The sequence below is a fragment of the Streptopelia decaocto genome (assembly GCF_964273445.1).
Source record: "Streptopelia decaocto genome assembly, chromosome: 18".
Lineage (NCBI taxonomy): Eukaryota > Metazoa > Chordata > Aves > Columbiformes > Columbidae > Streptopelia > Streptopelia decaocto.
Window position 1 is genome coordinate 8085699 of NC_138673.1, and position 20929 is coordinate 8106627.

General features: G+C 42.1%; 1 protein-coding gene across 1 annotated transcript in view; it reads left to right on the plus strand.

The window, feature by feature from the left end:
* The first annotated feature begins 793 nt into the window (after positions 1-793).
* The window catches only part of ULK2 (unc-51 like autophagy activating kinase 2), a 37190-nt gene continuing 17054 nt past the window's right edge, over positions 794-20929 (plus strand). The window contains exons 1-13 of the mRNA XM_082068695.1: positions 794-1528; positions 2775-2867; positions 3902-3943; positions 12222-12254; positions 12628-12664; positions 13833-14006; positions 15095-15168; positions 16050-16151; positions 16504-16562; positions 16870-16952; positions 18874-18924; positions 19301-19389; positions 20324-20495. Of these exons, the coding sequence (XP_081924821.1) occupies positions 1436-1528; positions 2775-2867; positions 3902-3943; positions 12222-12254; positions 12628-12664; positions 13833-14006; positions 15095-15168; positions 16050-16151; positions 16504-16562; positions 16870-16952; positions 18874-18924; positions 19301-19389; positions 20324-20495 (1102 nt within the window). The 5' untranslated portion in view covers positions 794-1435. The remainder of the gene's footprint in view (positions 1529-2774; positions 2868-3901; positions 3944-12221; positions 12255-12627; positions 12665-13832; positions 14007-15094; positions 15169-16049; positions 16152-16503; positions 16563-16869; positions 16953-18873; positions 18925-19300; positions 19390-20323; positions 20496-20929) is intronic.

The following is a 20929-nucleotide window of genomic DNA, read 5'->3' on the forward strand; positions in this document are numbered from 1 at the left end:
AGAGGAAGGGGAAGGGAGCAGTGGGGAATAGAAAGCAAAGGCAAGGAGTGTCATTATGTAGATCTGGAGGTGAAGGTCAAAGGCTCCATGTGACTGGTAGTTTGTTTTTTAGTGTTTGTATGTTGCTTTCAGCAGCCCCAGGCTGATCTAAAAGTGCTGGGGGGCAGAGGCTGTGAATTAAAGAGGTTGTTCTCATAGAGAGACTGAGCAACTTGAAGTGTCTTTGGCTTACAGCATCTAGCGGGCTTGTTCCTCCGTTGTGTCTCCACTGATTTAAGTTCTTGTATTGGGTCTGATGTAGCATCTTGCTCCCTAACGGTGAGCACTATTGCTGCCCCGGTCCTCGCTGGAGCCCCCGGCGCTTCCCACTCTCCTCAGCTTTGTCCTCGCTGCCAGGTGGGCTTGAGGTGGCCGAGAAAACAGCTAAAGCAGAATAGAACAAGCATTAAGTGCGACAGCCAGGCGTGGTGGGGCTGAACTGGAGTCTGGCCTCTCTGCTTGGGTGCTGGGCTGAGGACAGGGAGTTACGGGGGGTCCCCTGGGCCTTGGGTCACTGACCGACCCCAGCAGCCGTGGCGGGGTGTGGGGGACCGGAGGGATCCGGGAGGGCAGCGCGGCCGGGCTGGCGGCGCTCCTGAGGGGATAGCGATGACAGAACGGCGTCTGGCACGCCCGCCGGGTGAACCGGGGTGAGGCACTCTTTGACCGCCGGCGGAAGCAGCCGAGCGCTGGGGCCTGCGCGATGCGGCCTATAAAGTGCGTAGGGTGGCGCGGAGGTCTGGGCAGTCGGAGCCGGGGCTGGCGGGGAGCGGATCGGCTCGGGGAGGCTGGAGGAGCAGTGGGAGCCTCAAGAGGCGGTGGCGGCCTGAGAGACCCCCCCGCCCCGTCCGCAACCTCCCTCCTTACTCTTCTCTCTCGGGGGGTGCGGCGGCGACAGCGGCAGCCACCCCCGGAGCTGCGGGCCGCACCTCCCCCCGCCTTGCTGGATGCTCCGGGGCTCGGTCCCTGAGAGGGGCCGCGGCGCCGGCAGCCCCCGCTGTGGCGGAGCCATGGGGGCGGGCAGCGGCAGGGCGCGGAGTTCCCTTCGCCGCTGAGCAGGCCCCTCGTCCCGGCGCCTGTGCCGCGCTGTGCCCTCACACCCGGCCCCTGAGAGCCTTCCCCCCGTCTCCCCTTCCCCGCCTTGCCCTCCACATGCCAGACGGAGCCCCTCGCCTCGGAGACGCCCTGCAGCAGCCCCGCCGGGCCGGGGGTCTGCGGCTGCCCCCGCGGGATGATCGGAGCGGCCCCCGCCGCCGGGGGCAGCCAGCACGGGGGCAGGATCCCGCCCCGCCGCCCGCTGCCGTGAGGCGGCTGTAGCTGCCTCGGCTGGAGGAAGAGCCCCTTTGTTTTCCCTCCCGCCTTCTTCCCTTCCTGGGGCTTCATGCCCCCCTGAGGGATGATGGAGGTGGTGGGGGACTTTGAGTACAGCAAGAAGGACCTGATAGGACACGGAGCCTTTGCTGTGGTCTTCAAAGGTCGCCACCGCAAGGTAAACAGCGCTGGGCTTCGCCCGCAGCCGGGCCGGTTACACAAGCCCTGCCCGGCCGGGGCCGCTCCCGGTGGGTGACAGCTGGGGGGTGGAGGGGTGTCCTTTGGGGGAGTTTTGTCGTGATTTGGGTGTTTGGGGAGGAAAAATAAAGGCAGGACGGGAAGGTGTGGGGTGGGCTGAGGTACCGGGCGGGGGAACTCGGGCCTGCGGCTGCTGCGGAGCTCCGCAGCTTCCTCCATAAACCCCTTTATTTTATTTAATTTTATTTTTAATCCCCCTCCCCTATAAAACCAGCAACCCCTCTGCGTTCCCACCTCTCCTCTCTGCTATTTGGTAGCTCCCTGACATAACGGCGAGGGGAGAGTTGCAGCTGTAGGGGAGGCTGAGCCCTTTGTTTGTCAGGAGGGTCATGTTTATCTCGCTGTTTGACGAGGGATCTAATGGAAAATTGTCTCCTTTGGGATTGGCTGAAGATTTCTTAAATTCGGAGGTGTCTGGTTTCCTGGCGTGCTTTACTAATCGCCCGCAATATTCATAGTTACATTATGGTTTCTTGATGCTGTGGGAGTTTATTCTGGTGTTGGTGCCTAAAGTCCTCTGCTTTCCAGAAAAAAACCCACTTCAGATTTACCATCTTGGAGCGCTAGGGTAGTGTTCACAACTTGGAGAGGCACAGTGCAGTGATTTTGGGGTAAAAGAATAGGGAGAAAGGAAAACAAACTTTAAAGGCCAGTGGAGATGCTTCCACATTATGAATAATTTTTATTCATTTATTGATAGTGATTTATTTTTAGATAATATATATAAATAGACAAGATATAAGTTTACCTAAAAACACCCAGATATTTTATTGTGTAATTTTCAGCTGCACAGAATAAGGCAGCTGTAAATGGGAAGTCCTTAAAGGAGAGTAAAAGTAACTTGATCACTGAGAGAGGACTAAAAAGCAGATACATAGCACCACTACCAAAAAATAAATGGGATGTGATTACTTACCCTTTTTTTTTTTTTTTAAATGCTTTTAAGTCCATGAAAATGCAGTGTAGCTGCAGCTGGATTTTAATAGCTGTCTGAGCTATTGTGGAATGAAATTGTTCTTGATGGTATCATGTGATGCAGTAATCACTGGTGGGTAGAGTAGGGGTGATCTTGCAACGTTTTCTCCAGTGGTTTGCTAACTAGCTGTTAGTAGATAAAGCTAAAAATCTATAAAACTGACAGTACTTTTTTGTTTGTTTCCTTCCAGAAAACTGACTGGGAAGTAGCCATAAAGAGCATTAACAAAAAGAACTTGTCGAAGTCACAAATCCTACTTGGAAAAGAAATAAAAATCTTAAAGGTATGTTAATTTGCAGTGATTTTTAAAGCTGCTTTACTTGAACAGGAAAAGAGACTTTTGACCCGGTTCATTCCAGGTCATGGGTAGTATCACAGTAATGGCTGTTCTGCCTGTTGTGTCTTTGTTAGTTCCAGAAGAAATCCAGAACTAAAAAGACCAAGAAAAAAGGAGAAAAATACACTTTTTTTTTAGTGCTGGAAATGCTCTCAGAACAGGTTGTAGGTGTGCTTTTGTAGCTAAAAGCGGAAAATTGTTGTAGAACCAGTCTCTGTGCTTTGCTTATTGCACATGTAGAAAACTTTGTCCTTCAGGATGGCTAATGTGACACTTCCCTAGCAGCGCATAAACAAAAGTCATACCTGAGGGTAAAACATCAGTCTTTGATCTTTTCCTCATCTTCTTTGCTCACATGCCTTGAGAGTTGGAATTGTCATGCTTGAATTTGATTCCTGAAGCAGCCTTCCCACTTCTGAGTTGTTAATTGACTTAAAATTTGTAGTGTGACTCTAATGAAGGAAAGAAGACAGAGCATCATTTAGTTTTTCAATGCTATTTTACACAAATGTCTTCTTGAACAGTCTCTTGGCGCTCTTTGCTCTGAACTCCACATCTCATTTTACGTAGCTTTGCAGTAATAAATAGTGCTGCTTTCTTTCCATGTTTCCAAGCTTCTTGAGATATGTCAGTATTTTAAATACTAATATCTACATACTGTATTCTAGTATATTTATTGTATACCAAAAATTGTAGTGCTGGGTCTATTACTGTGCTGCAAGTACTTAGCAAAGACAGATGCTTTTTTTAACAGTTAAAATTCACAGGACAACTCATGCAATTACTTTTATTTGATGTTATTTTTGCCCAAATTCATAAATATTGTCTAAATAGCTGGGATTTCCTCCAAATTCCATCAGATAGTCTAAAAAAGATATTACCTTTCTTTGTAAAATTTGGTTCACTTTGATTGTCAGCTGGCATGTTAAAATAATAACAACAACAGGCTATTTCCATAATATAAATATTTTGTTTTATAGGAACTTCAGCATGAGAACATTGTAGCTCTCTATGATGTCCAGGTAAAATACATTTTGATACCGTTTTCTTCCTTAAAGTTTATGTATGAAAATACAATTGGCCCTTTAATTGGAAAGTGGGCGTTTGCGGATAACGGCTGAATACACCTGAGGGAAAGTGTACCAGTAGGAGTGTTCCCAGGATATACATTAGGCAGACTCAGGTTTTATGGTGTGTAGCGCTATGGGATATACTAACTTCTGTTGACTTTTGGTACAAAGCGATGGTATTCATGTAGTAACAGACTATGCATCAAAACTTCCCATTTGGATGTATAGACTCTCTTCCTTCTGGGTCTTGTCTTCAGAACGCTGCATTCTGAATTATTTTAGCTGCTCTGAGAGGGAAAGTATAATCTCTTATGCTTCTCAAAGAGACCGGGCTTTCCTGTGTATTGCTAAGTGGAAATGATCTCTCAGCATCCTAAATTTAGTGCATTCAGACATCTTAAAAGAAACTGGAATTGTTGACTGAGGGTGTTGGTGTGTGAGTAAGCAGCTGAATTTCAGATTTATCATTTACAGTTGTTTACACGTGAAGATTACTTAGTAAGCTTTGCAGCTCAACCTGAGGGTAGTTGACGAGATATGTATTTTGATAATTTAACATGGTGTGTCTTCCAAGCCTTGGAGAGGCTCTTACTTCTTTTGATTCATGCACAGATGATCCACAAGGGAAGAGAGGATAGAGCTGTACACCTGTCAATGATATTTTCTTTACTTAAAGGTTATTTAAAAGCATAACTGTAATGTTTTTCTCTTATGCCACAAGAAAGGGTGTCCTTAGAGTGACAGGACTTCTTGAATGATCAGTCCTGTATTCACCTTTTGAGAAGGGAGTGTTCCTGCTTGTCACTGACTTGCATTTAAATAATATGAGCAGTTGAAGCAAAGAGAAGGGAAAACCTGTGTCTCATACCTTGGATATATTTCAAATACATTCATGGCAAACATAAAGGTTGGCAGTATGATGCTACTTCTGTGGAAGAAATTGCTTTGCAAAATGTGGTCTGAAGAATGTGACGCTTGCACAAATAAGCTTTTCCCTTTCTGCACAGGGTTGTGTTTGTGAAATATTATACATCATTAACTGGTATGATTACATTAATTTATAACCCAGCAAGAATGAACACTATGCAAGGCATTCACATGTCTAGTGGGCTGTCACACCTACTAATTTTCTTTAGCATGTCATGTTCTAGCATGTATTGCCCTTTTTGTTTACCATTGTATCAAGAACATAGCAGATAAGACTTGAGGATTTCAAGCAATTTTTAAGTTAGAGAAGCTGTATTTTTTCCGCAGTGCTGGAGCCAGTGGAGTCTGTGTCACAGTAGGAAGTTCCAAGTGAGACTGGAGTTTTATTTTTGTAGTTCTGTTGGTCTGAAGATTTTCTTAGCCTTAGACAGTTTGAAATAAGAAGATGCTTGTGTTTCAGATGCACTGTTTGTCAGACCGTTTAGCTGAATAATCCAAGAACTGATTTACTGAGTTTTCAGATAGAAAAGATGGTGTGCAATGTGTGTGGCAATTTAATTGCAACAAATAATATTTTTACATCTCATAATACTAAATGAAATTCTTTGTACTAATGGCAGTACTACTTTATATGTGTAAGGTGGTTGCATGCAGTGGTGACAGGTTTGATCTGCATTTAAGCATTTTACATGAGCAGAGCATAGGCCGTTGGTGGTTGTGCCATCTCAGAAGGCCGGGGAAATGTACACACCAGGTGTGGAGACCAGCAGTTCTAAGAGTGAAGGCATTTATGGAGATACTTCAATATGAACTCTCCATCTGTGAGAGACAAATGTTTTGCCATAGCAGGTCTACGAAAAATAAGAAGATGCAGCTCACATCTAAATGTGAAATTAATTTTTCATGAAGTCAAATGCTCAAAAAACACCCGAGAAGATAATAGATGTGTAGCGAGGTATAACCTGCTGAGACATTTTTTACTTCTTGGGGAAGAGTTCTTTCTTTCAGGAATAAAAAGCTCTTGACTCTCTAAAATGGTGTGGGAATGCAGCTCTTTTCCCATGGTGTTGCTGTGGGATATCATTCATTCTGCAAAGAAGATGAGACAGTCTTGAATCATGTTAATTGAGGAACTGGAGCCCACTGTTTCTCACAAGCAAGAGGAGTCTAAAATAACCTCTTAACTCACCAGCGTGAAGTACATTGAGGTCCTTGGATAAAGTATTATACTAAAGTATGAAGGTATCAGTAAGTTATTTGGAATGTGCTATATTTAGGGCATGAATTTACAGTTTTGTGCAGTTCATGATCCCAAGTGTGTGCTGAGTAGAACTAATCTCACACAGTGCCAGACAGTGCCTGTTTTAGCAAATAATTTAATTCAAAACCTCTTTAGAATGTCAGCCATCAGAATGAAAGCCTGTAATGTATCTGGGAGAGAGCGTTTTAGGAGACTGAATTAACGACTTCACTGCATGGAGTCTGAAGTTTGGTATTTGAACAGTAGTTTAGGGAGAACTAATTTCTAGTGTGTTATTGGAGAAACAGTATCTGAACAAAAATTGTTTCTTGTCTTAGCTTGTTGGTACATGGCAGATAAAATAACTGCAGCTGTTCCTGCTGCCTGTGAGAGCTGGTGGGAACAAAGCCCGTTGTACCCACATCTCAGCCTTTGCTTGTACACAAGTGTCCGTGAGTTCCTATCAGGGGTGCTTGTGGAAAGAACCACATTTATGTGTACCTGTTGTTTTACCAGTGGGAATTAAATATTGCGATTTGGATTACCCAAGGACTCCAGTTGGTCTGGCAGTATTGTATATATTTCTTGAGGTGGTTCCTTCAAGCATTCTTGTGTGTGCTCTTGATCTTGCTGTCTCACAGCTCGGATACCTTTGTACTCTCATCACAGCTGTTTCTGAACTGTTGTCTTTTTAAGGAGAATGTCTCAATATCTTTATTTTTTTTCCCTCAGCTCCTTGATTAAGGCCCTAGTGTTTCCACTGTGTGTGGAAATAGTCATACGAAAACATGCTGTCCAGACAGGTTTTCAGATGAAAAATCCTGCCCTGTAGAAACCGTGAAGGTTTTGAAATGCTCCCTGGCAGCTGATGCTCACTGCAGGGTTGGTTGTGACAATATTGGACTGCAAGGAATGACGCCAGTGTAGGCGTTGAAGGTTGGGGACAACCAGTTCCGATTTGTTTTGGCCCACAGAACCCCGGAGCTGAAGTTACTACATAGTCCTTAGCTTACCTGTGGTGCCTAAATGCTGTAATTTGTATTTCAAAACTGTTCGCGAAGATCTTAAAGTGTGCGAGCATGTTAAATTCTTCAGTGTGAACAGTTTTGCTTTTCCTTTGTGCTGTGCAGTGGGCCAGTCTCTTTCACTACCTCCCATATATATGAGTATCTGGGTAGGAACAGCCCCAGGTTCCAGTATAAGTTGGGCAATGACCTATTGGAGAGCAGCGTAGGGGAAAGGGACCTGGGGGTCCTGGGACAGCAGGATGACCATGAGCCAGCACTGAGCCCTTGTGGCCAGGAAGGCCAATGGTACCTGGGGTGGGTTAGAAGGGGGTGGTCAGTAGGTCAGAGAGGTTCTCCTGCCCCTCTACTCTGCCCTGGTGAGACCACACCTGGAATATTGTGTCCAGTTGTGGCCCCTCAGTTCCAGCAGGACAGGGAACTGCTGGAGAGAGTCCAGCGCAGGGCAACAAAGATGCTGAAGGGAGTGGAGCATCTCCCGTGTGAGGAAAGGCTGAGGGAGCTGGGGCTCTGGAGCTGGACAAGAGGAGACTGAGGGGTGACCTCATTCATGTTTACAGATATCTAAAGGGTGAGCGTCAGGAGGATGGAGCCAGGCTCTTCTCGGTGACAACCAATGATAGGACATGGGGTAATGGGTTCAAACTGGAACACAAGAGGTTCCACTTAAATTTGAGAAGGAACTTCTTCTCAGTGAGGGTGACAGACACTGGCCCAGGCTGCCCAGGGAGGTTGTGGAGTCTCCTTCTGTGCAGACATTCCAACCCGCCTGGACACCTTCCTGTGTAACCTCATCTGGGTGTTCCTGCTCCATGGGGGGATTGGACTGGATGAGCTTTCGAGGTCCCTTCCAATCCCTGACATTCTGGGATTCTGTGAGTTAAGTACAGCATTTCACATAACAGAAAATGAGTGATCCAGCTATTGTGGTACATTTCTCCATGGCTGATTGCTCTTTTTGCTCTTTTATGTGACTAATTGGCAGCTTGCATGCCATTTGAATCCGACAGGCACATGTCAACTGGCATTTAGACTGAGACTTAACATGTAGTCAGAACTAACAAAATGTTCAGTCCTTTAGACATGAAAGCAGCTGAACATGTTAGAAGCTGCTGCTGTGGTGCACTTGCAAAGCACAAGAGTATCTGTAATACAGTAAGAAACAGCCTTAAAAAGATCTGGACCAGTCCTTCTTCAGTAAATCATTAGAATGTTTGCCAAATGTATTTAATGCTCAGAAAAAAATGAGGAGTGTATTCCTGGTCAAAAAAATTAAGCAAATATAGCACAAATTAACATATCAGAAAATTAATCAGATAATAGCAGTGCACAAGCTGTCAGGTTAATTCTCATGCTCTTGGGAGTCCAATCATAAACTGCAGCTAAACAGAATCTGTAAACTTGGAGCAAAAACCTAGTTAACTATTTCTGTGCCACAGTTTCTGCTTGGGCAGCTCCCTAGACTTCCAGCTTGTTCTAAAGGAGGACTCCCTAATCCAAAAGAAATCCAGGGTATGTTCCTGGCAATATGTTAGAGTTCTAGCAACAGCTGTCAGCAGTAACCATGGATGTTTTGACTTCTTTTTCAATTAATGTCTTTAAAATGGAACTACTGTGCTGAGCCTGTGATTTGGGTTGGAACTTCACATCCCCTGAGACAACTGTTGGAAGTCTGGGATTAAAACACAGCATGTTTTGGCAAATACATGGCCTCTTAATCTCTTTCTAGTAGGTTTATCTGTTAGCTTTCAGAGTTGTAAAATGGTTTGCTATTAACCTTTGCTATCTTTTTCTTCAACTTGCAAGTAAAACCTAGATTCGGAATAAGAAGGAGCAAAAGTAGGTTTTTGTCAAGAAAACTTTAAGCAACAAAGCCAGGCATGCCGGGCAAAACTGTTCTGTAATTGTTGCAACACAACATACATTTGTTTAGCTTGATTATTTTTCTAGGTGGAAGTGTAAGCCAGAGCAACTCCAGCCGCAGTAATTTTGTGAACTGTATGTCAATGTAAATTTTTGAAGCTTTGTTATCTGTTTTAGGAAGCAGTTTAAAATAGCTTGCTGGGTCAGCTTAATTCCTGAGTGTTAGATCTGAAACATGCTGGTTTACTGATCTTTTCCTATTTGAGCACTTTGCTTAGAAAGTCAACAGAGACCACAAGTCTAGAGGATGATCATGGAGATAGCTTTGTTTTTCAGCAGAATAATTTAGAAGGGAAAAATGCGTCTACAGAATTGACTGGTGTTTTCTGAATGTATTCTTAAAATGGAGATCACATTCCCAGTCAGGCTCGCCGAGAACGGTAATGCAAAATGTGCAACTGTGAAGGGATGAACAACTTCAGCTGTTTTGAACTAAAGTTTGCATTTGTCAGATGTTAAAAAGTCTCTGGTTATGAGTTAAAGTTGGGATGAGATGCAGGTGGGGAGCTTGGTACCAGTACTGTGCAAAATATTACTTCTGCAATATGAATTAGATGTGACTTTTGACCAGTCTGGGGAAAACTCATCATGGGGAAAATCTGCTCTGCTAATTTAATAAAAAAAGATGATCCCAGCTACAATAAGGAAGCACACACTAGTTCTTACTATGACTTTAATTCAGTGACTTTTTTGTTATTATTAATCAAGAATCTCAGTCAAAAAAAGATGAATAATGCTATTTGCGGGAAATCTAGTGTAGTTCATAGGAATGACTTTCTTTAAACAGGTGAGGACTAGCACAACAGGACAATTTGTCAGCTCCGTGTTTCTGAAGGGAGCAGTTTCATTTGGAAGGACTTTGTTTCCAAAGGAATCCAGAAAACACATTCTCTTAGTTCTGTGATGGATGAATAAATGTCTGTCATGAGCTAAGCATTACATACTGCAATAAGCTGCTGTTTTTGTACAGAGTGTGTTGTGAGTGGAGGCACTGACGCTGTGGAACATCTATTTCTGATTCATGGGATTGCAATGTTCGGCTGGAAATCCACTTGCTGAGCTGCTTTCTCGTCACCAGCAAACGGACCGTTTCCCTGCTGCTTTCTTCTACACATCACAGTTGTCTTTAAGTGGAGTGATCCTCAGCTGGCAGAATTTTCAGTTTGATAAATGGGGATCTCAGAGTTGCTGTTTGGCATCATTGGGGTTCCCAAAAGAGAGTTTGTGTCTTGGAAGATGTTGTTGGAAAGGAACAATGTAGAAAGAAACAACCTATATCATTATGTATCCTCAGTAATTTACAGAGCAAGTAATTACTTACCTTTCTTTTTACTTTAACGTATACACTTAGGTTTTGAGGTATTTACAGGACTGCAAATTATGGTTCTTGTTGGCCACAGCTGTTACGGAAACACTGAACAAATGGGACTTCTGAAATGTGATCTACTGCTGCTTTAATATTCTATATTGGTTGGAGTTTGCCTTTCATTTCCAACAGATTTGACTAATGTTCCTAGAAACTTGCTTTCTTTGAAGCTGATTTCCAAACGTAAACAAATCTGTGATGTGCTTGATGTTCTGAGCTGGAAAGAACCTCAGATGCATTTCTGTAACGCAGACAAGGGTGGCTGAACTAAATGCTTCCAGAAAGTGAAGCAGCCTAATACAGTCTTGAATTAACCTTAAAACATCCAGTTCATCTTGAACCGCACTTACTGCAGTTATTTGCGGTCGATACCTGTATCTGTGATGGATTGGTAGAAATCGACTTTACTGGTTTGTACCATCCATGTGCTCTGGGCTGTGGTTGGTAGTTGGTTTCCATAGCATGGGCCCATTTTTCCTTTATTTTTCTATTTAAACACACTAGTTGTCAGAAAACAGACCATGTACAGTTCCCCTTCCACCTGGGGCGTGTGCCCTTGTCTGCTGTGCCATCTCTTTTCTTTCAGTGGTCTTAAAAACATATTTTCCCACAAACTGTCAAGTTTTGTTTGTTTTTAAAGTGAAAGGGAGGTAACATACTATGTAACTAAAACCATCACCCTGTTTATTGTCTACTTGCCATATGTTTTCTTCCAGTTCCCTTTGTGTTCCTTCCTTTCAGTCTTACCTCACAGGGAAAAAATGCTTTTACTTTATAGATCTCTGAGTGTCTCCAACTTTGTAGGCACAGCAAAACTATTTTATGCAGGAGACTTTGTGGAAAACAATGTTGATTATTGGCATAGACAGGTAGGCTCTTTCTTCCCTCACACAAAACAAATATTTGTCAAAAAGATAAATGTTCTTGTTAGTCGGGTTTACGCACAGACATTTTTACTGCGTTTTTGTGGAGCCTGTAGATAATTTACAGTAGAAGTTAGCTAATCTGTCTTTCAGTAACTTCCACCCAGTTATGAGGGAGGGAATTCAGGTTGTAAATAGGTCAAAAGGGGTCAGTGCTTTGGAAAATCTGAGTGCAGAATATCCTGCCTTGGCCATAAGGCATTTAGGTCCGTGGCAAGGATGCGCTTCTGCCAGTGACTTGCTGAGAGAGATAGTTTACAGGTGTATCCATGGTTCCTGAATTAAAGATCCTGAAAAACAGCGTTTGGGAATCGGTTCATTCAGTTAACGCTCTGTGGTTTGTGAGCGACCTTCGCCTGCTCAGCTGGCAGAACCAGAGCTCGTGTGACCCAGGAGCGGGGAACCAAACTTTGGAATTCCTCCCTAGAAAACTGCTGGTCGTAGTCAAATTGTCTTGCTTGCAGTTTGTAGTTTTGTCTAGGATATTTGTGACTAAATATCACTGTCCTGTTAGTGACTCATTTCAGTGATGTCTGATAGCGGAAGTTCATTTATTTCTAAGAGCTCTTAATAAGAGGTGGTGTTGACAGAATAGTCCAAGGCAGCTGAAAGCTAAGGGAGCATTTTTTTACATCTACTAATGCTTTTGAAAAATGCGAAATACTTAATGGTGGGGAACGTACGTATTTGCTACCCTCTGAAATAGTGACTTTAACATAAGGTGTCTCGGTTGATTAAAAATCTCATGTTACACTTGGTTAATGCAGGTACTGAAGGCTTTGTCTTGTCACATTCTTAAGTGGGATTTGTTGTCTTTCTCTTTTAGGAAATGCCCAATTCTGTCTTTTTGGTAATGGAGGTATGTGTTAACATATATGTTTCTTTCTGCCTGATTTTAAAGATGATTTTTAGACAAAAGTTGTGTTTTTCACAACCACGAAATAACCATGACTTGTTAAAACAAGCGATTCGGAAAACTGCGTTATTAATTTCCTATGCACTGCTGAATTTGTCAGCAGTGTTTGTGCCATGATTTGGTTTCATTTTATGATACTGTAAGTGTTGATGAAGTGTTACACCTTAAATTATTAATTACGAATAATTGACAAAACAATTCTAAGGCAAACAGCTGGAAAGGATCTTTTAATTTTCATGAAAATATTACAAAGTAAAAATTATATAGCAAGCATTTTAGTCCTTGTGTTTTGAATAAAAACCTTTCTTTTTAACAGTACTGCAATGGTGGGGATTTGGCAGATTACTTACAAGGTAATTGATTACTGTATTTCCCGGTTAAGAAGCTGTTGCATTACATGTTTATATTTTGTATTCCTGTGATCCATTGGTGTTCCTCTGAGGTGGTTTTTGCTGGTGGTTTAGATGGTTTTCAGTCCATGGAATGTCTGCGATTCCACAGTGCGTGTCCACCCTGGTGTGATTTTAGAGTAACTGAATTCCCCAGGAATCTCTTGAGGGTCTATTGTGTCCAGCCAAGGTCAGCAGCAAAGAGCTGTTGGTTGTGTTTGCGTTCCACCCTGCGAACCTGAAAACTAAATTTTGAAGCTGCAGGAAGACAGGAAGTATTGCATTTATTCCAAATATTTCCCAGTGTTTTTAAATGCAACTCATAATTGAAAATAAAGCCCACAAAGTAGCAGTGAGGTGAATAAAATAATGCACAGACGGAAAATGCTTTTTGCCACTGGTTTCAAAACAGCCGAATGTAACATTCCTTTATTTGTAAATGAGGGGGAAGGTGTAGCTAACCATAAATAACGTGCTGAAAAACATATGGTTTTCTCTTTCTAAGGTTGTACTTTGGGGTCTGCTCCCAGTGTTTTGATTCCACCTGCTTTCTTTTCCTATATGTGAACTTAAAAATACTGAATAACTTATATAATAATGCTGTCTACAAAGAGGCATTTCTTGCTTAGGAGAAATTTCATCCTCCAACATTGCTCTGCCCAAAGTTACAGAATCATGACAAGTGGATTCTTTATTACAAACAAAATCTTGAGCAGAGACGTTAATCTTCATATTTTTCTTGATGAAAATATTCTTCTCCTTGTGTTGCATCTCAGTATGTTGAAGGAATCTTTTTGTGAACAGCTATTGTTATGGTAACTGTGTATATTAAAAGCCTAATTTGCTTCCTATTAAAATCCTTGGTAGGACTCATACAGTATTATTCTGTGTTCAGTACTTCTTCAGCCTACAGAATAAGGTAATACCTTCTGAAGAGACTTTTTGAGCGAAGTGGTTATCTGCATCCCCATAATTTGTTTAAAGAAGAGGTTTTACAGCTTCAGGCTGTAACATGATTGTAGATACATTTAATGTTCTAAATTGTCAAGTTCTTTTATTTTCTTGACTTCTTAGCCTAAATAATAATAATGGTATTTATTTTCTCATCTGCTAATGTGTATGTTCTTTCCAGCCAAAGGAACTCTCAGCGAAGATACCATCCGAGTGTTCCTCCAGCAGATCGCAGCCGCCATGCGGATCCTGCACAGCAAAGGAATCATCCACAGGGATCTTAAACCACAGAATATTTTGTTGTCTTACGCCAGTCGCAGGAAATCAGGCGTCAGCGGCATCCGCATCAAAATAGGTAAATGCGCTTTTCTCTGATCTAAAGGTAAATCGTCACTGATTGTTTCTGTACTCAGAAGTGTCATTGTAGTGAAAGCGCAGAGGGTGTACTGGATATAGTGTGTATTAAATTGATGCAAATCAGACTGTAAGTCTAGAATGATGAGCTTCGTGCTGTAATGCAGATTCTCACTATTAAAATGATTGAGTCATAAAGACATTTTTGATTAAATCTGTAGGAAAAAGAAACCCATTTAGCTGGTGTTTCTGCTATTAAACTACATTAATTAGACATAAATCTGTAACCTGTGAGACTTCGGGTAGCCTTTAGCCCATTTCAAAACTGTGTGCATGTGAACTCCAGTTGCAGTTCCATCTGGGGGTTTTTGTGCTAGAACCTCCTAAGGGTTATTTGAGAAGTTTAGAAATGTAGGTTATGACCTATTTTTGGCAGATGGAGGTTTGGCACTGTAACTGGGGAGAGATGTCATCTCCTCAGGATGCTACCAAACTCCAGAGGACACTGCAGGAGTTCTAATTTCTCATTGTCTGTTAAGTGTCTGTTTAAAAGCACCTTGTTTTTACCAAGTTTCTATGCTTTTGCTCAACCAAAATATGAGATCTCTTCCAACTCCATCTTCTGAACAGCACAGAGCAGACAGAGCAACTTCTCTCACTGTCCCTACTGAATAGTTCCAGACTCTTTTTGCCTGTGTGGAAAATTCAAGCATCGGAAACTTAAACTTCTACCTGATGTGATTTCACTGAGGCAGATTGTATATTCCTCATTTTTAATGAACCATTTATATTTAGCGACTGACTTTAATCCTTTCCTGCTGACGCCAGACAGCACGCGCTGCAGCTGGGGGGATGGCTGAGCAGCAGTTTGTGCAAATTATGCCACCGCTGTTTCTTGGCTTGCTATTTGGAATACATCATGCTTTCAGTGGAACACATATTTTACAATTCCATGTAGTTTGCTTTATATCATACCTGTCTTTTTCTCTCTAACTGGTAATTGTAGCAGATTTCACTAAGATCATTTCTAGACTTTAAAAATTTCAAAATGATCTTTCTTTTCATTGACAAATGTGTTTCTTTACATAGCTGACTTTGGTTTTGCTCGTTATCTGCATAGCAACATGATGGCTGCAACTCTGTGTGGTTCCCCTATGTATATGGTAAGCGACAGTGTATTTCAGATTATGGTGTTTATCTCAAATGTTCTCCTACCAGAACAAAATAATTTACTGCTTGCAGATCGACAAATGCCTAATGTTGCTTCAGAAGTATTGGGGAGTATTTCTTGAGATCGTTAAAATCAGAGAGACATTGAACATTTCTTAGCGCTGCAGGGAGGAAAAATCTTAGAGAATTAAAAGGCAATGCATCTTAGAATTCATTTTTTTGGCAGCATCATTCCCACTTACGTACTTTATTTTCCCTGAAAACGGGGCATTATCTCCTTCTCAGTTTCTAAGAAAGTAAAAAGCGATCAAGTACAGGCTAGAAGAGCTTTACACTAGTAGTTAAAAAACTACTTGATGTTTTCATTCTAGTTAATGTATCCTCTCACATGTGTGGTTGGTTTTGTTTGTTTTTAAAAAACTATTTGGAGTTAATTGCCATTAATTTTTACTAAATGTTGTGATAGTCAATCAAGCTCTGAACTGTCTGACTTCAGCACTACTGCTACTGTCCTGTATGGTCATGGAAGATCGTTTTGCTTTCCCTTGTTTTTGTATATGTAAAACGGTGATAATGATATTTCTTACAAAATGCTTAGTTATATATCCACAAGGAGAACTGCGTAAGTCACTTATCTCTTATTCCCACACATACCGATCGCTAGATGCTTTCTTTAGAACATCAGCGTTTCTAGTTTTCTGTGTTTTGAAGCATAGCTTTCATTTTAGATAGAACTGTTACCTTTCAAGTCATGTGATGCAGCTTAAAATGCCAATTTTGTCTTACAATAAAGTGGTCTCTGCTAATACTGTAAAATTCCTCTTGCTGTGGCTTTGCTTTCTTTTGCCTTCTGAGATTTTGCTGTTCTTTCCAGGCCCCTGAAGTGATTATGTCTCAACACTATGATGCTAAAGCAGACCTGTGGAGCATAGGAACTGTGATTTATCAGTGTCTTGTTGGAAAACCACCTTTTCAGGTAACACTTTATTTCTTTTCCCTCTTTGTAGTCTCATGGAAATTCCTAGGGCTTTTCCTTCCGGTCATGAAAACAGAATTAGTCATGTTTGGGTGTAGTGTTGGAGCTTCAAAGGCCAGATCGCTTGAGGATCCTGAGGGAGAAGTTGCTTATATTTGGTCTGTTATGTCCGTGTGTTCAATCCAGAGGAAATACGTAAAAATATGCAATACTGAAGTCACTGCTGTGCTTGGGGTTTTCTCCTTTAATGCCCGTATGCCAGAGCCACCTTTTTGTGTATGTGCGCATAGGTACGAAAGCTACTTTTCTCTGTAAAACTGAGCTTTAATTAATGTACTTTTTTATTTGACAGGCCAATAGTCCTCAAGATTTGAGAATGTTTTATGAAAAGAACAGGAATTTGATTCCTAGGTATGTCACCATGGCCTTTCCTGTCACTTACATCTGTTGATTGAACACTTTTTCACCTTTGGGAATGCCTGGGATTCATAAAGATGTTGGATGTTGCTGGCTGACAGGGATGTAGTACGATACCAGTGACTCGTGTTGCATCTTGTCTTTGTACCTGGCTGAGTTGAAAGGGTCCTGTACTGTATAGAGCGTGTGTAGCGAAGGCTTTGGGACCTGGCAGAATGCTGACTCCTGAAATGTAACGTGCTATGCATTATTTAATGCAGGTATTCAATTTAATGCATGCTTTGCTTTCTCTTGTGTGCAGTATTCCTAGGGAAACATCAGCTTATCTGGCTGACCTGCTGTTGGGTTTGCTTCAGAGAAACCAAAAAGACCGAATGGACTTTGGTATGTAGCTTTTCCTTTTCCTCTCTTGACTTTCCCTGTTACTTGTATTCATGTCAGGCATTCCCGGGTTTTGTTTTTGCTTATGAAACTTCAGCATTGCTCTTTTTTTAATGCATGCAAGCTTGGTCTTGGTGTACTGAAAAACAAATTGACTCATTCATCACATGTGGTCCTTGTGTATTTGTGATAAGAAGACTGTTTGGTGAGGCTGTGGAGAGAGAGGAGGATTCAAAAGGTGTTCTAGTTCTTCACTTGAGGCTCAAGACTCTCCTAGCTACAGTCGTTTTTTCCTTTTCAGTTCCTGCTGTGTTTTGCTCCAATAAATATCAGACCTTTTTTGTTGTTTGTTTTTAGTAATTTGGAATTTAAAACATCCATACCAGCATAATTAAGGTGCTGCTCTTCTGAGAACCAGACGCGGGTGTTTGTGTGTAGATGTGACTGCCGCAACTCCATTTAACTGCTCTATGTAAAATCCTAAGTAGAAGTCAGATCCAGAAAAAGCTCATGAAAATTGGGTAAAATGTCTCAATGATAGTGACAGTATTAGAGGTTGATATATAAATCTGTATGTGTAGAAGTAGTAATACATCACAAACATGGACTTTGAGTAACTGATTCCACTCTGCCCTCTGGTTGTGCTGATCCCTACAGTTTCTTCAAACATGGGAAATTCCCTGTGTCATTTGTGGTAGTGGGAGAACGTGTTTGTGCTTAGAAAGAAAAATAGAAAGCAGAGTGGCCGTGATGAAAGTCGTGTTTTCCTTGGCTGAGCCTCGTAAATGGCCTCAAAGGGGCTGCTCTGGAATGTGCTTAGCCAAGGGAGCGAGAGGGAGAGTGCAGAACTGAGCCCAGTTGCCTGTTGTTAAAGTAAAAATAGCATTGGAAATCTTGTTGATCTTCCAGCAATATAAAGTAGAACAGCAGGTGTTGTACAAAAGCTGACGAACACCTGATCCGTGTGTCGAAGTTAATCATTACATTGTTCCTGCGTTAGAGCTGGCCTCCCTTCTTATCGGGAGGTGGAAGAAAGTGGTGTTGAAGGAAGAGGAGATACTGCAGGCCTCAGATTCTTTCTTTTTTTTCCTGTTATTTGCTGGGGTCTGATGAACAGCGTTGTTTTTCCTTGACTGTCAGAACGTTAACGTTCACAAAACTCAGCAGCTAGCTTCTGCCAGCCCTCAGTTTCCCCTGACTAGCTGGAAGTTGCTTCTTGGAGAATGAAACTTTCCGTGTAATCTCCTAGCCAGCTGATTATGCCAAGTCGATTAAATACATCTCAGCACGCCCATTTACAACAAAAGCAAAATGTTTCTGTTGTAACAGCAACAAGTTAATTGAGGAAATTGTTGAAGAAATTGTGCTTAATTCGGCTTTAAGCTGTGAACCAGCTGCTCAGGTTGTGCTTTGTTGGGAAGTGGGAAGGAGAACGGCTGCTCCTCCCTTGTGAGTTTTGGCCACCTAAGAAGTGGCATTAACGGGTTCAGAAATAAGCATTCAGTCCTTGGGAAAGGCAGAAGTGAAAATAGTTTCAGTGTCTGATGTGTGAGATGCTCATAGTTTTGAAGAGAAATTACAAATGAGTTAGTACCATATCGAACAATGAGGATGTAATGATAAGTATAGAACGGCTTCTTGTGTGCATGACCCTTAAGTGCAGTCATAAAATGCCCCCCAGTAATTGTCTGATTTGCCTTGCTGCCTGTTGTTTGAAGTTATTCAATTGATTTTTTTGTTTCCTTTCCAAATGCTATAGCAGCATATAACATAGAAGGCTTTAATCTTTTATAAGCTCTTCACCCTCTGGCTGTGAAATATTGATTTTGGGAAGGCAACCATTTATCACTATCTGCAATGTAGTCTGTAAATTCTGTGTCATTTGTACCTTCACTCACCACAGTTGTTGTTTCTTGTTCTATAGAGGCATTTTTCAACCACCCTTTCCTGGATCAGATTTCAACCGTCAAAAAGTGTAAGTAGTTTTGTTATTCCCCTTATTTGCGTAAATGATGAATGGTGGGGGCTGGAATGGAGAAGGATCTGCCAAGTGTCACGCTAAGTGTTCATGGGACATTTTCCTGAGTCTGAGTTGTTGTTGTGCTTTATTGTGAGCCTAAGTGTTGAATCCTTTTTTGTATTATGCCAGACTGAAATGTGATACTTATTTACTAGTTCCTTTGGCATTTCAAATGAACTTAAATACCCTCGTGTGTTGAAGGATGTGCTGTGCTTTTAAGTTGCATGAGGGTTTATGAATGAAAAGCAGTGAGGAAATGAGTTTGTTTGAAATTCAGCCTTTCAAAATCTTTGTCCCGTTTTTTTTTTTCCCTTGGGTTTTCCTCGTGTAGCGTGTCCTGTGCCAGTGCCCACGTATGCAGGCTCAGTCTCGGGCAGTTCCTGTGGCAGCTCGCCTTCCTGCCGCTTTGCTTCTCCTCCAGTAAGTTCTCTGTTTTACAGAACAATCTCTAGAAAATATTTTCTATAATGTTTATCCAAGAGTTTATCCAGTTGTGGCCCCTCAGTTCCAGCAGGACAGGGAACTGCTGGAGAGAGTCCAGCGCAGGGCAACAAAGATGCTGAAGGGAGTGGAGCATCTCCCGTGTGAGGAAAGGCTGAGGGAGCTGGGGCTCTGGAGCTGGACAAGAGGACACTGAGGGGGGACCTCATTAATGTTCACAGATATCTAAAGGGTGAGTGTCAGGAGGATGGAGCCAGGCTCTTCTCAGTGACAACCAGTGATAGGACAAGGGGCAGTGGGTTCAAACTGGAACACAAGAGGTTCCACTTAAATTTGGCAAGAAACTTCTTCTCAGTGAGGGTGACAGACACTAGCCCAGGCTGCCCAGGGGGGTTGTGGAGTCTCCTTCTCTGCAGACATTCCAACCCGCCTGGACACCTTCCTGTGTAACCTCATCTGGGTGTTCCTGCTCCATGGGGGGATTGCACTGGATGAGCTTTCCAGGTCCCTTCCAATCCCTGACATTCTGTGATTCTGAGTTACTGAATTTTAGATCTTTCCATTCTTCAAACAGCACAAACTGTCCTGTTTGAGAGCACAGAACAAGGAATACCCCTGTCTTTTGCCAGAAGAATGGCATTAGCATTTTAGTTCTCTCTTGCTCTTTATGTTGTACTTTCTGGGTTTCTTATAGTTGTTCTTTTTTGTTAAAGAAAAAAAAAAATACATATACATTTCAAATGCTAGAGTAGCAAATATTATAAAATGCTTGTCAGTGTAATGAATGTTACAGATAATTTTAGGGATGATGATTCTTACTTTAGAAGCTTCATAGTTAAAAGAGCAATTCTACCTTCCGTAGCACTGGATTTACAGTGGGTTTTTTCCTTTATTTTGTCCACCACCCCTCCAGTCTCTGCCAGACATGCAGCATATTCAAGAAGAAAATTTGTCTTCCCCTCCGTTGGGTCCTCCTAACTATCTTCAAGTCTCTAAAGACTCTGCCAGTACCAGTAGCAAGAATTCCTCTTGTGACACAGACGACTTTGTTCTTGTCCCACACAACATCTCTTCAGACCACTCATGTGAGAACCTTCATTATTTTTACATTTTAAAACGATTTCCATTCATACCTTTACATCTTGTTACTTTTTGGCTTTCGTTTCTCTAAATGTGTCTCGGTTCACATTGGAACTAATTTCTTTGATTGCTCTTTGAATATCAAGGTGGTTTAAAGTCATGGAAAATATTGGGGCTTGGCAAGAGAAGAGTCAGTTGTAACCAGTTGCTGATGAGAACCTGAGGGTTCTCGTGGTGGAGGCGGGACCAGTGTTATGTCCAGACTAACCAAACATTGATAGACGATGCTGTAGAGCTTTAGATAATAGGTAAAAACATAAGAAAAACATTTAATGTGAAAGGTAAGGGATAAAACTGGTCTTAATATAGCAGAAAGGCTTGAATGTAGCACGTTGCCATTTTATGACATCTGACAGCCTGAATTTTCACTAGGAAGCTC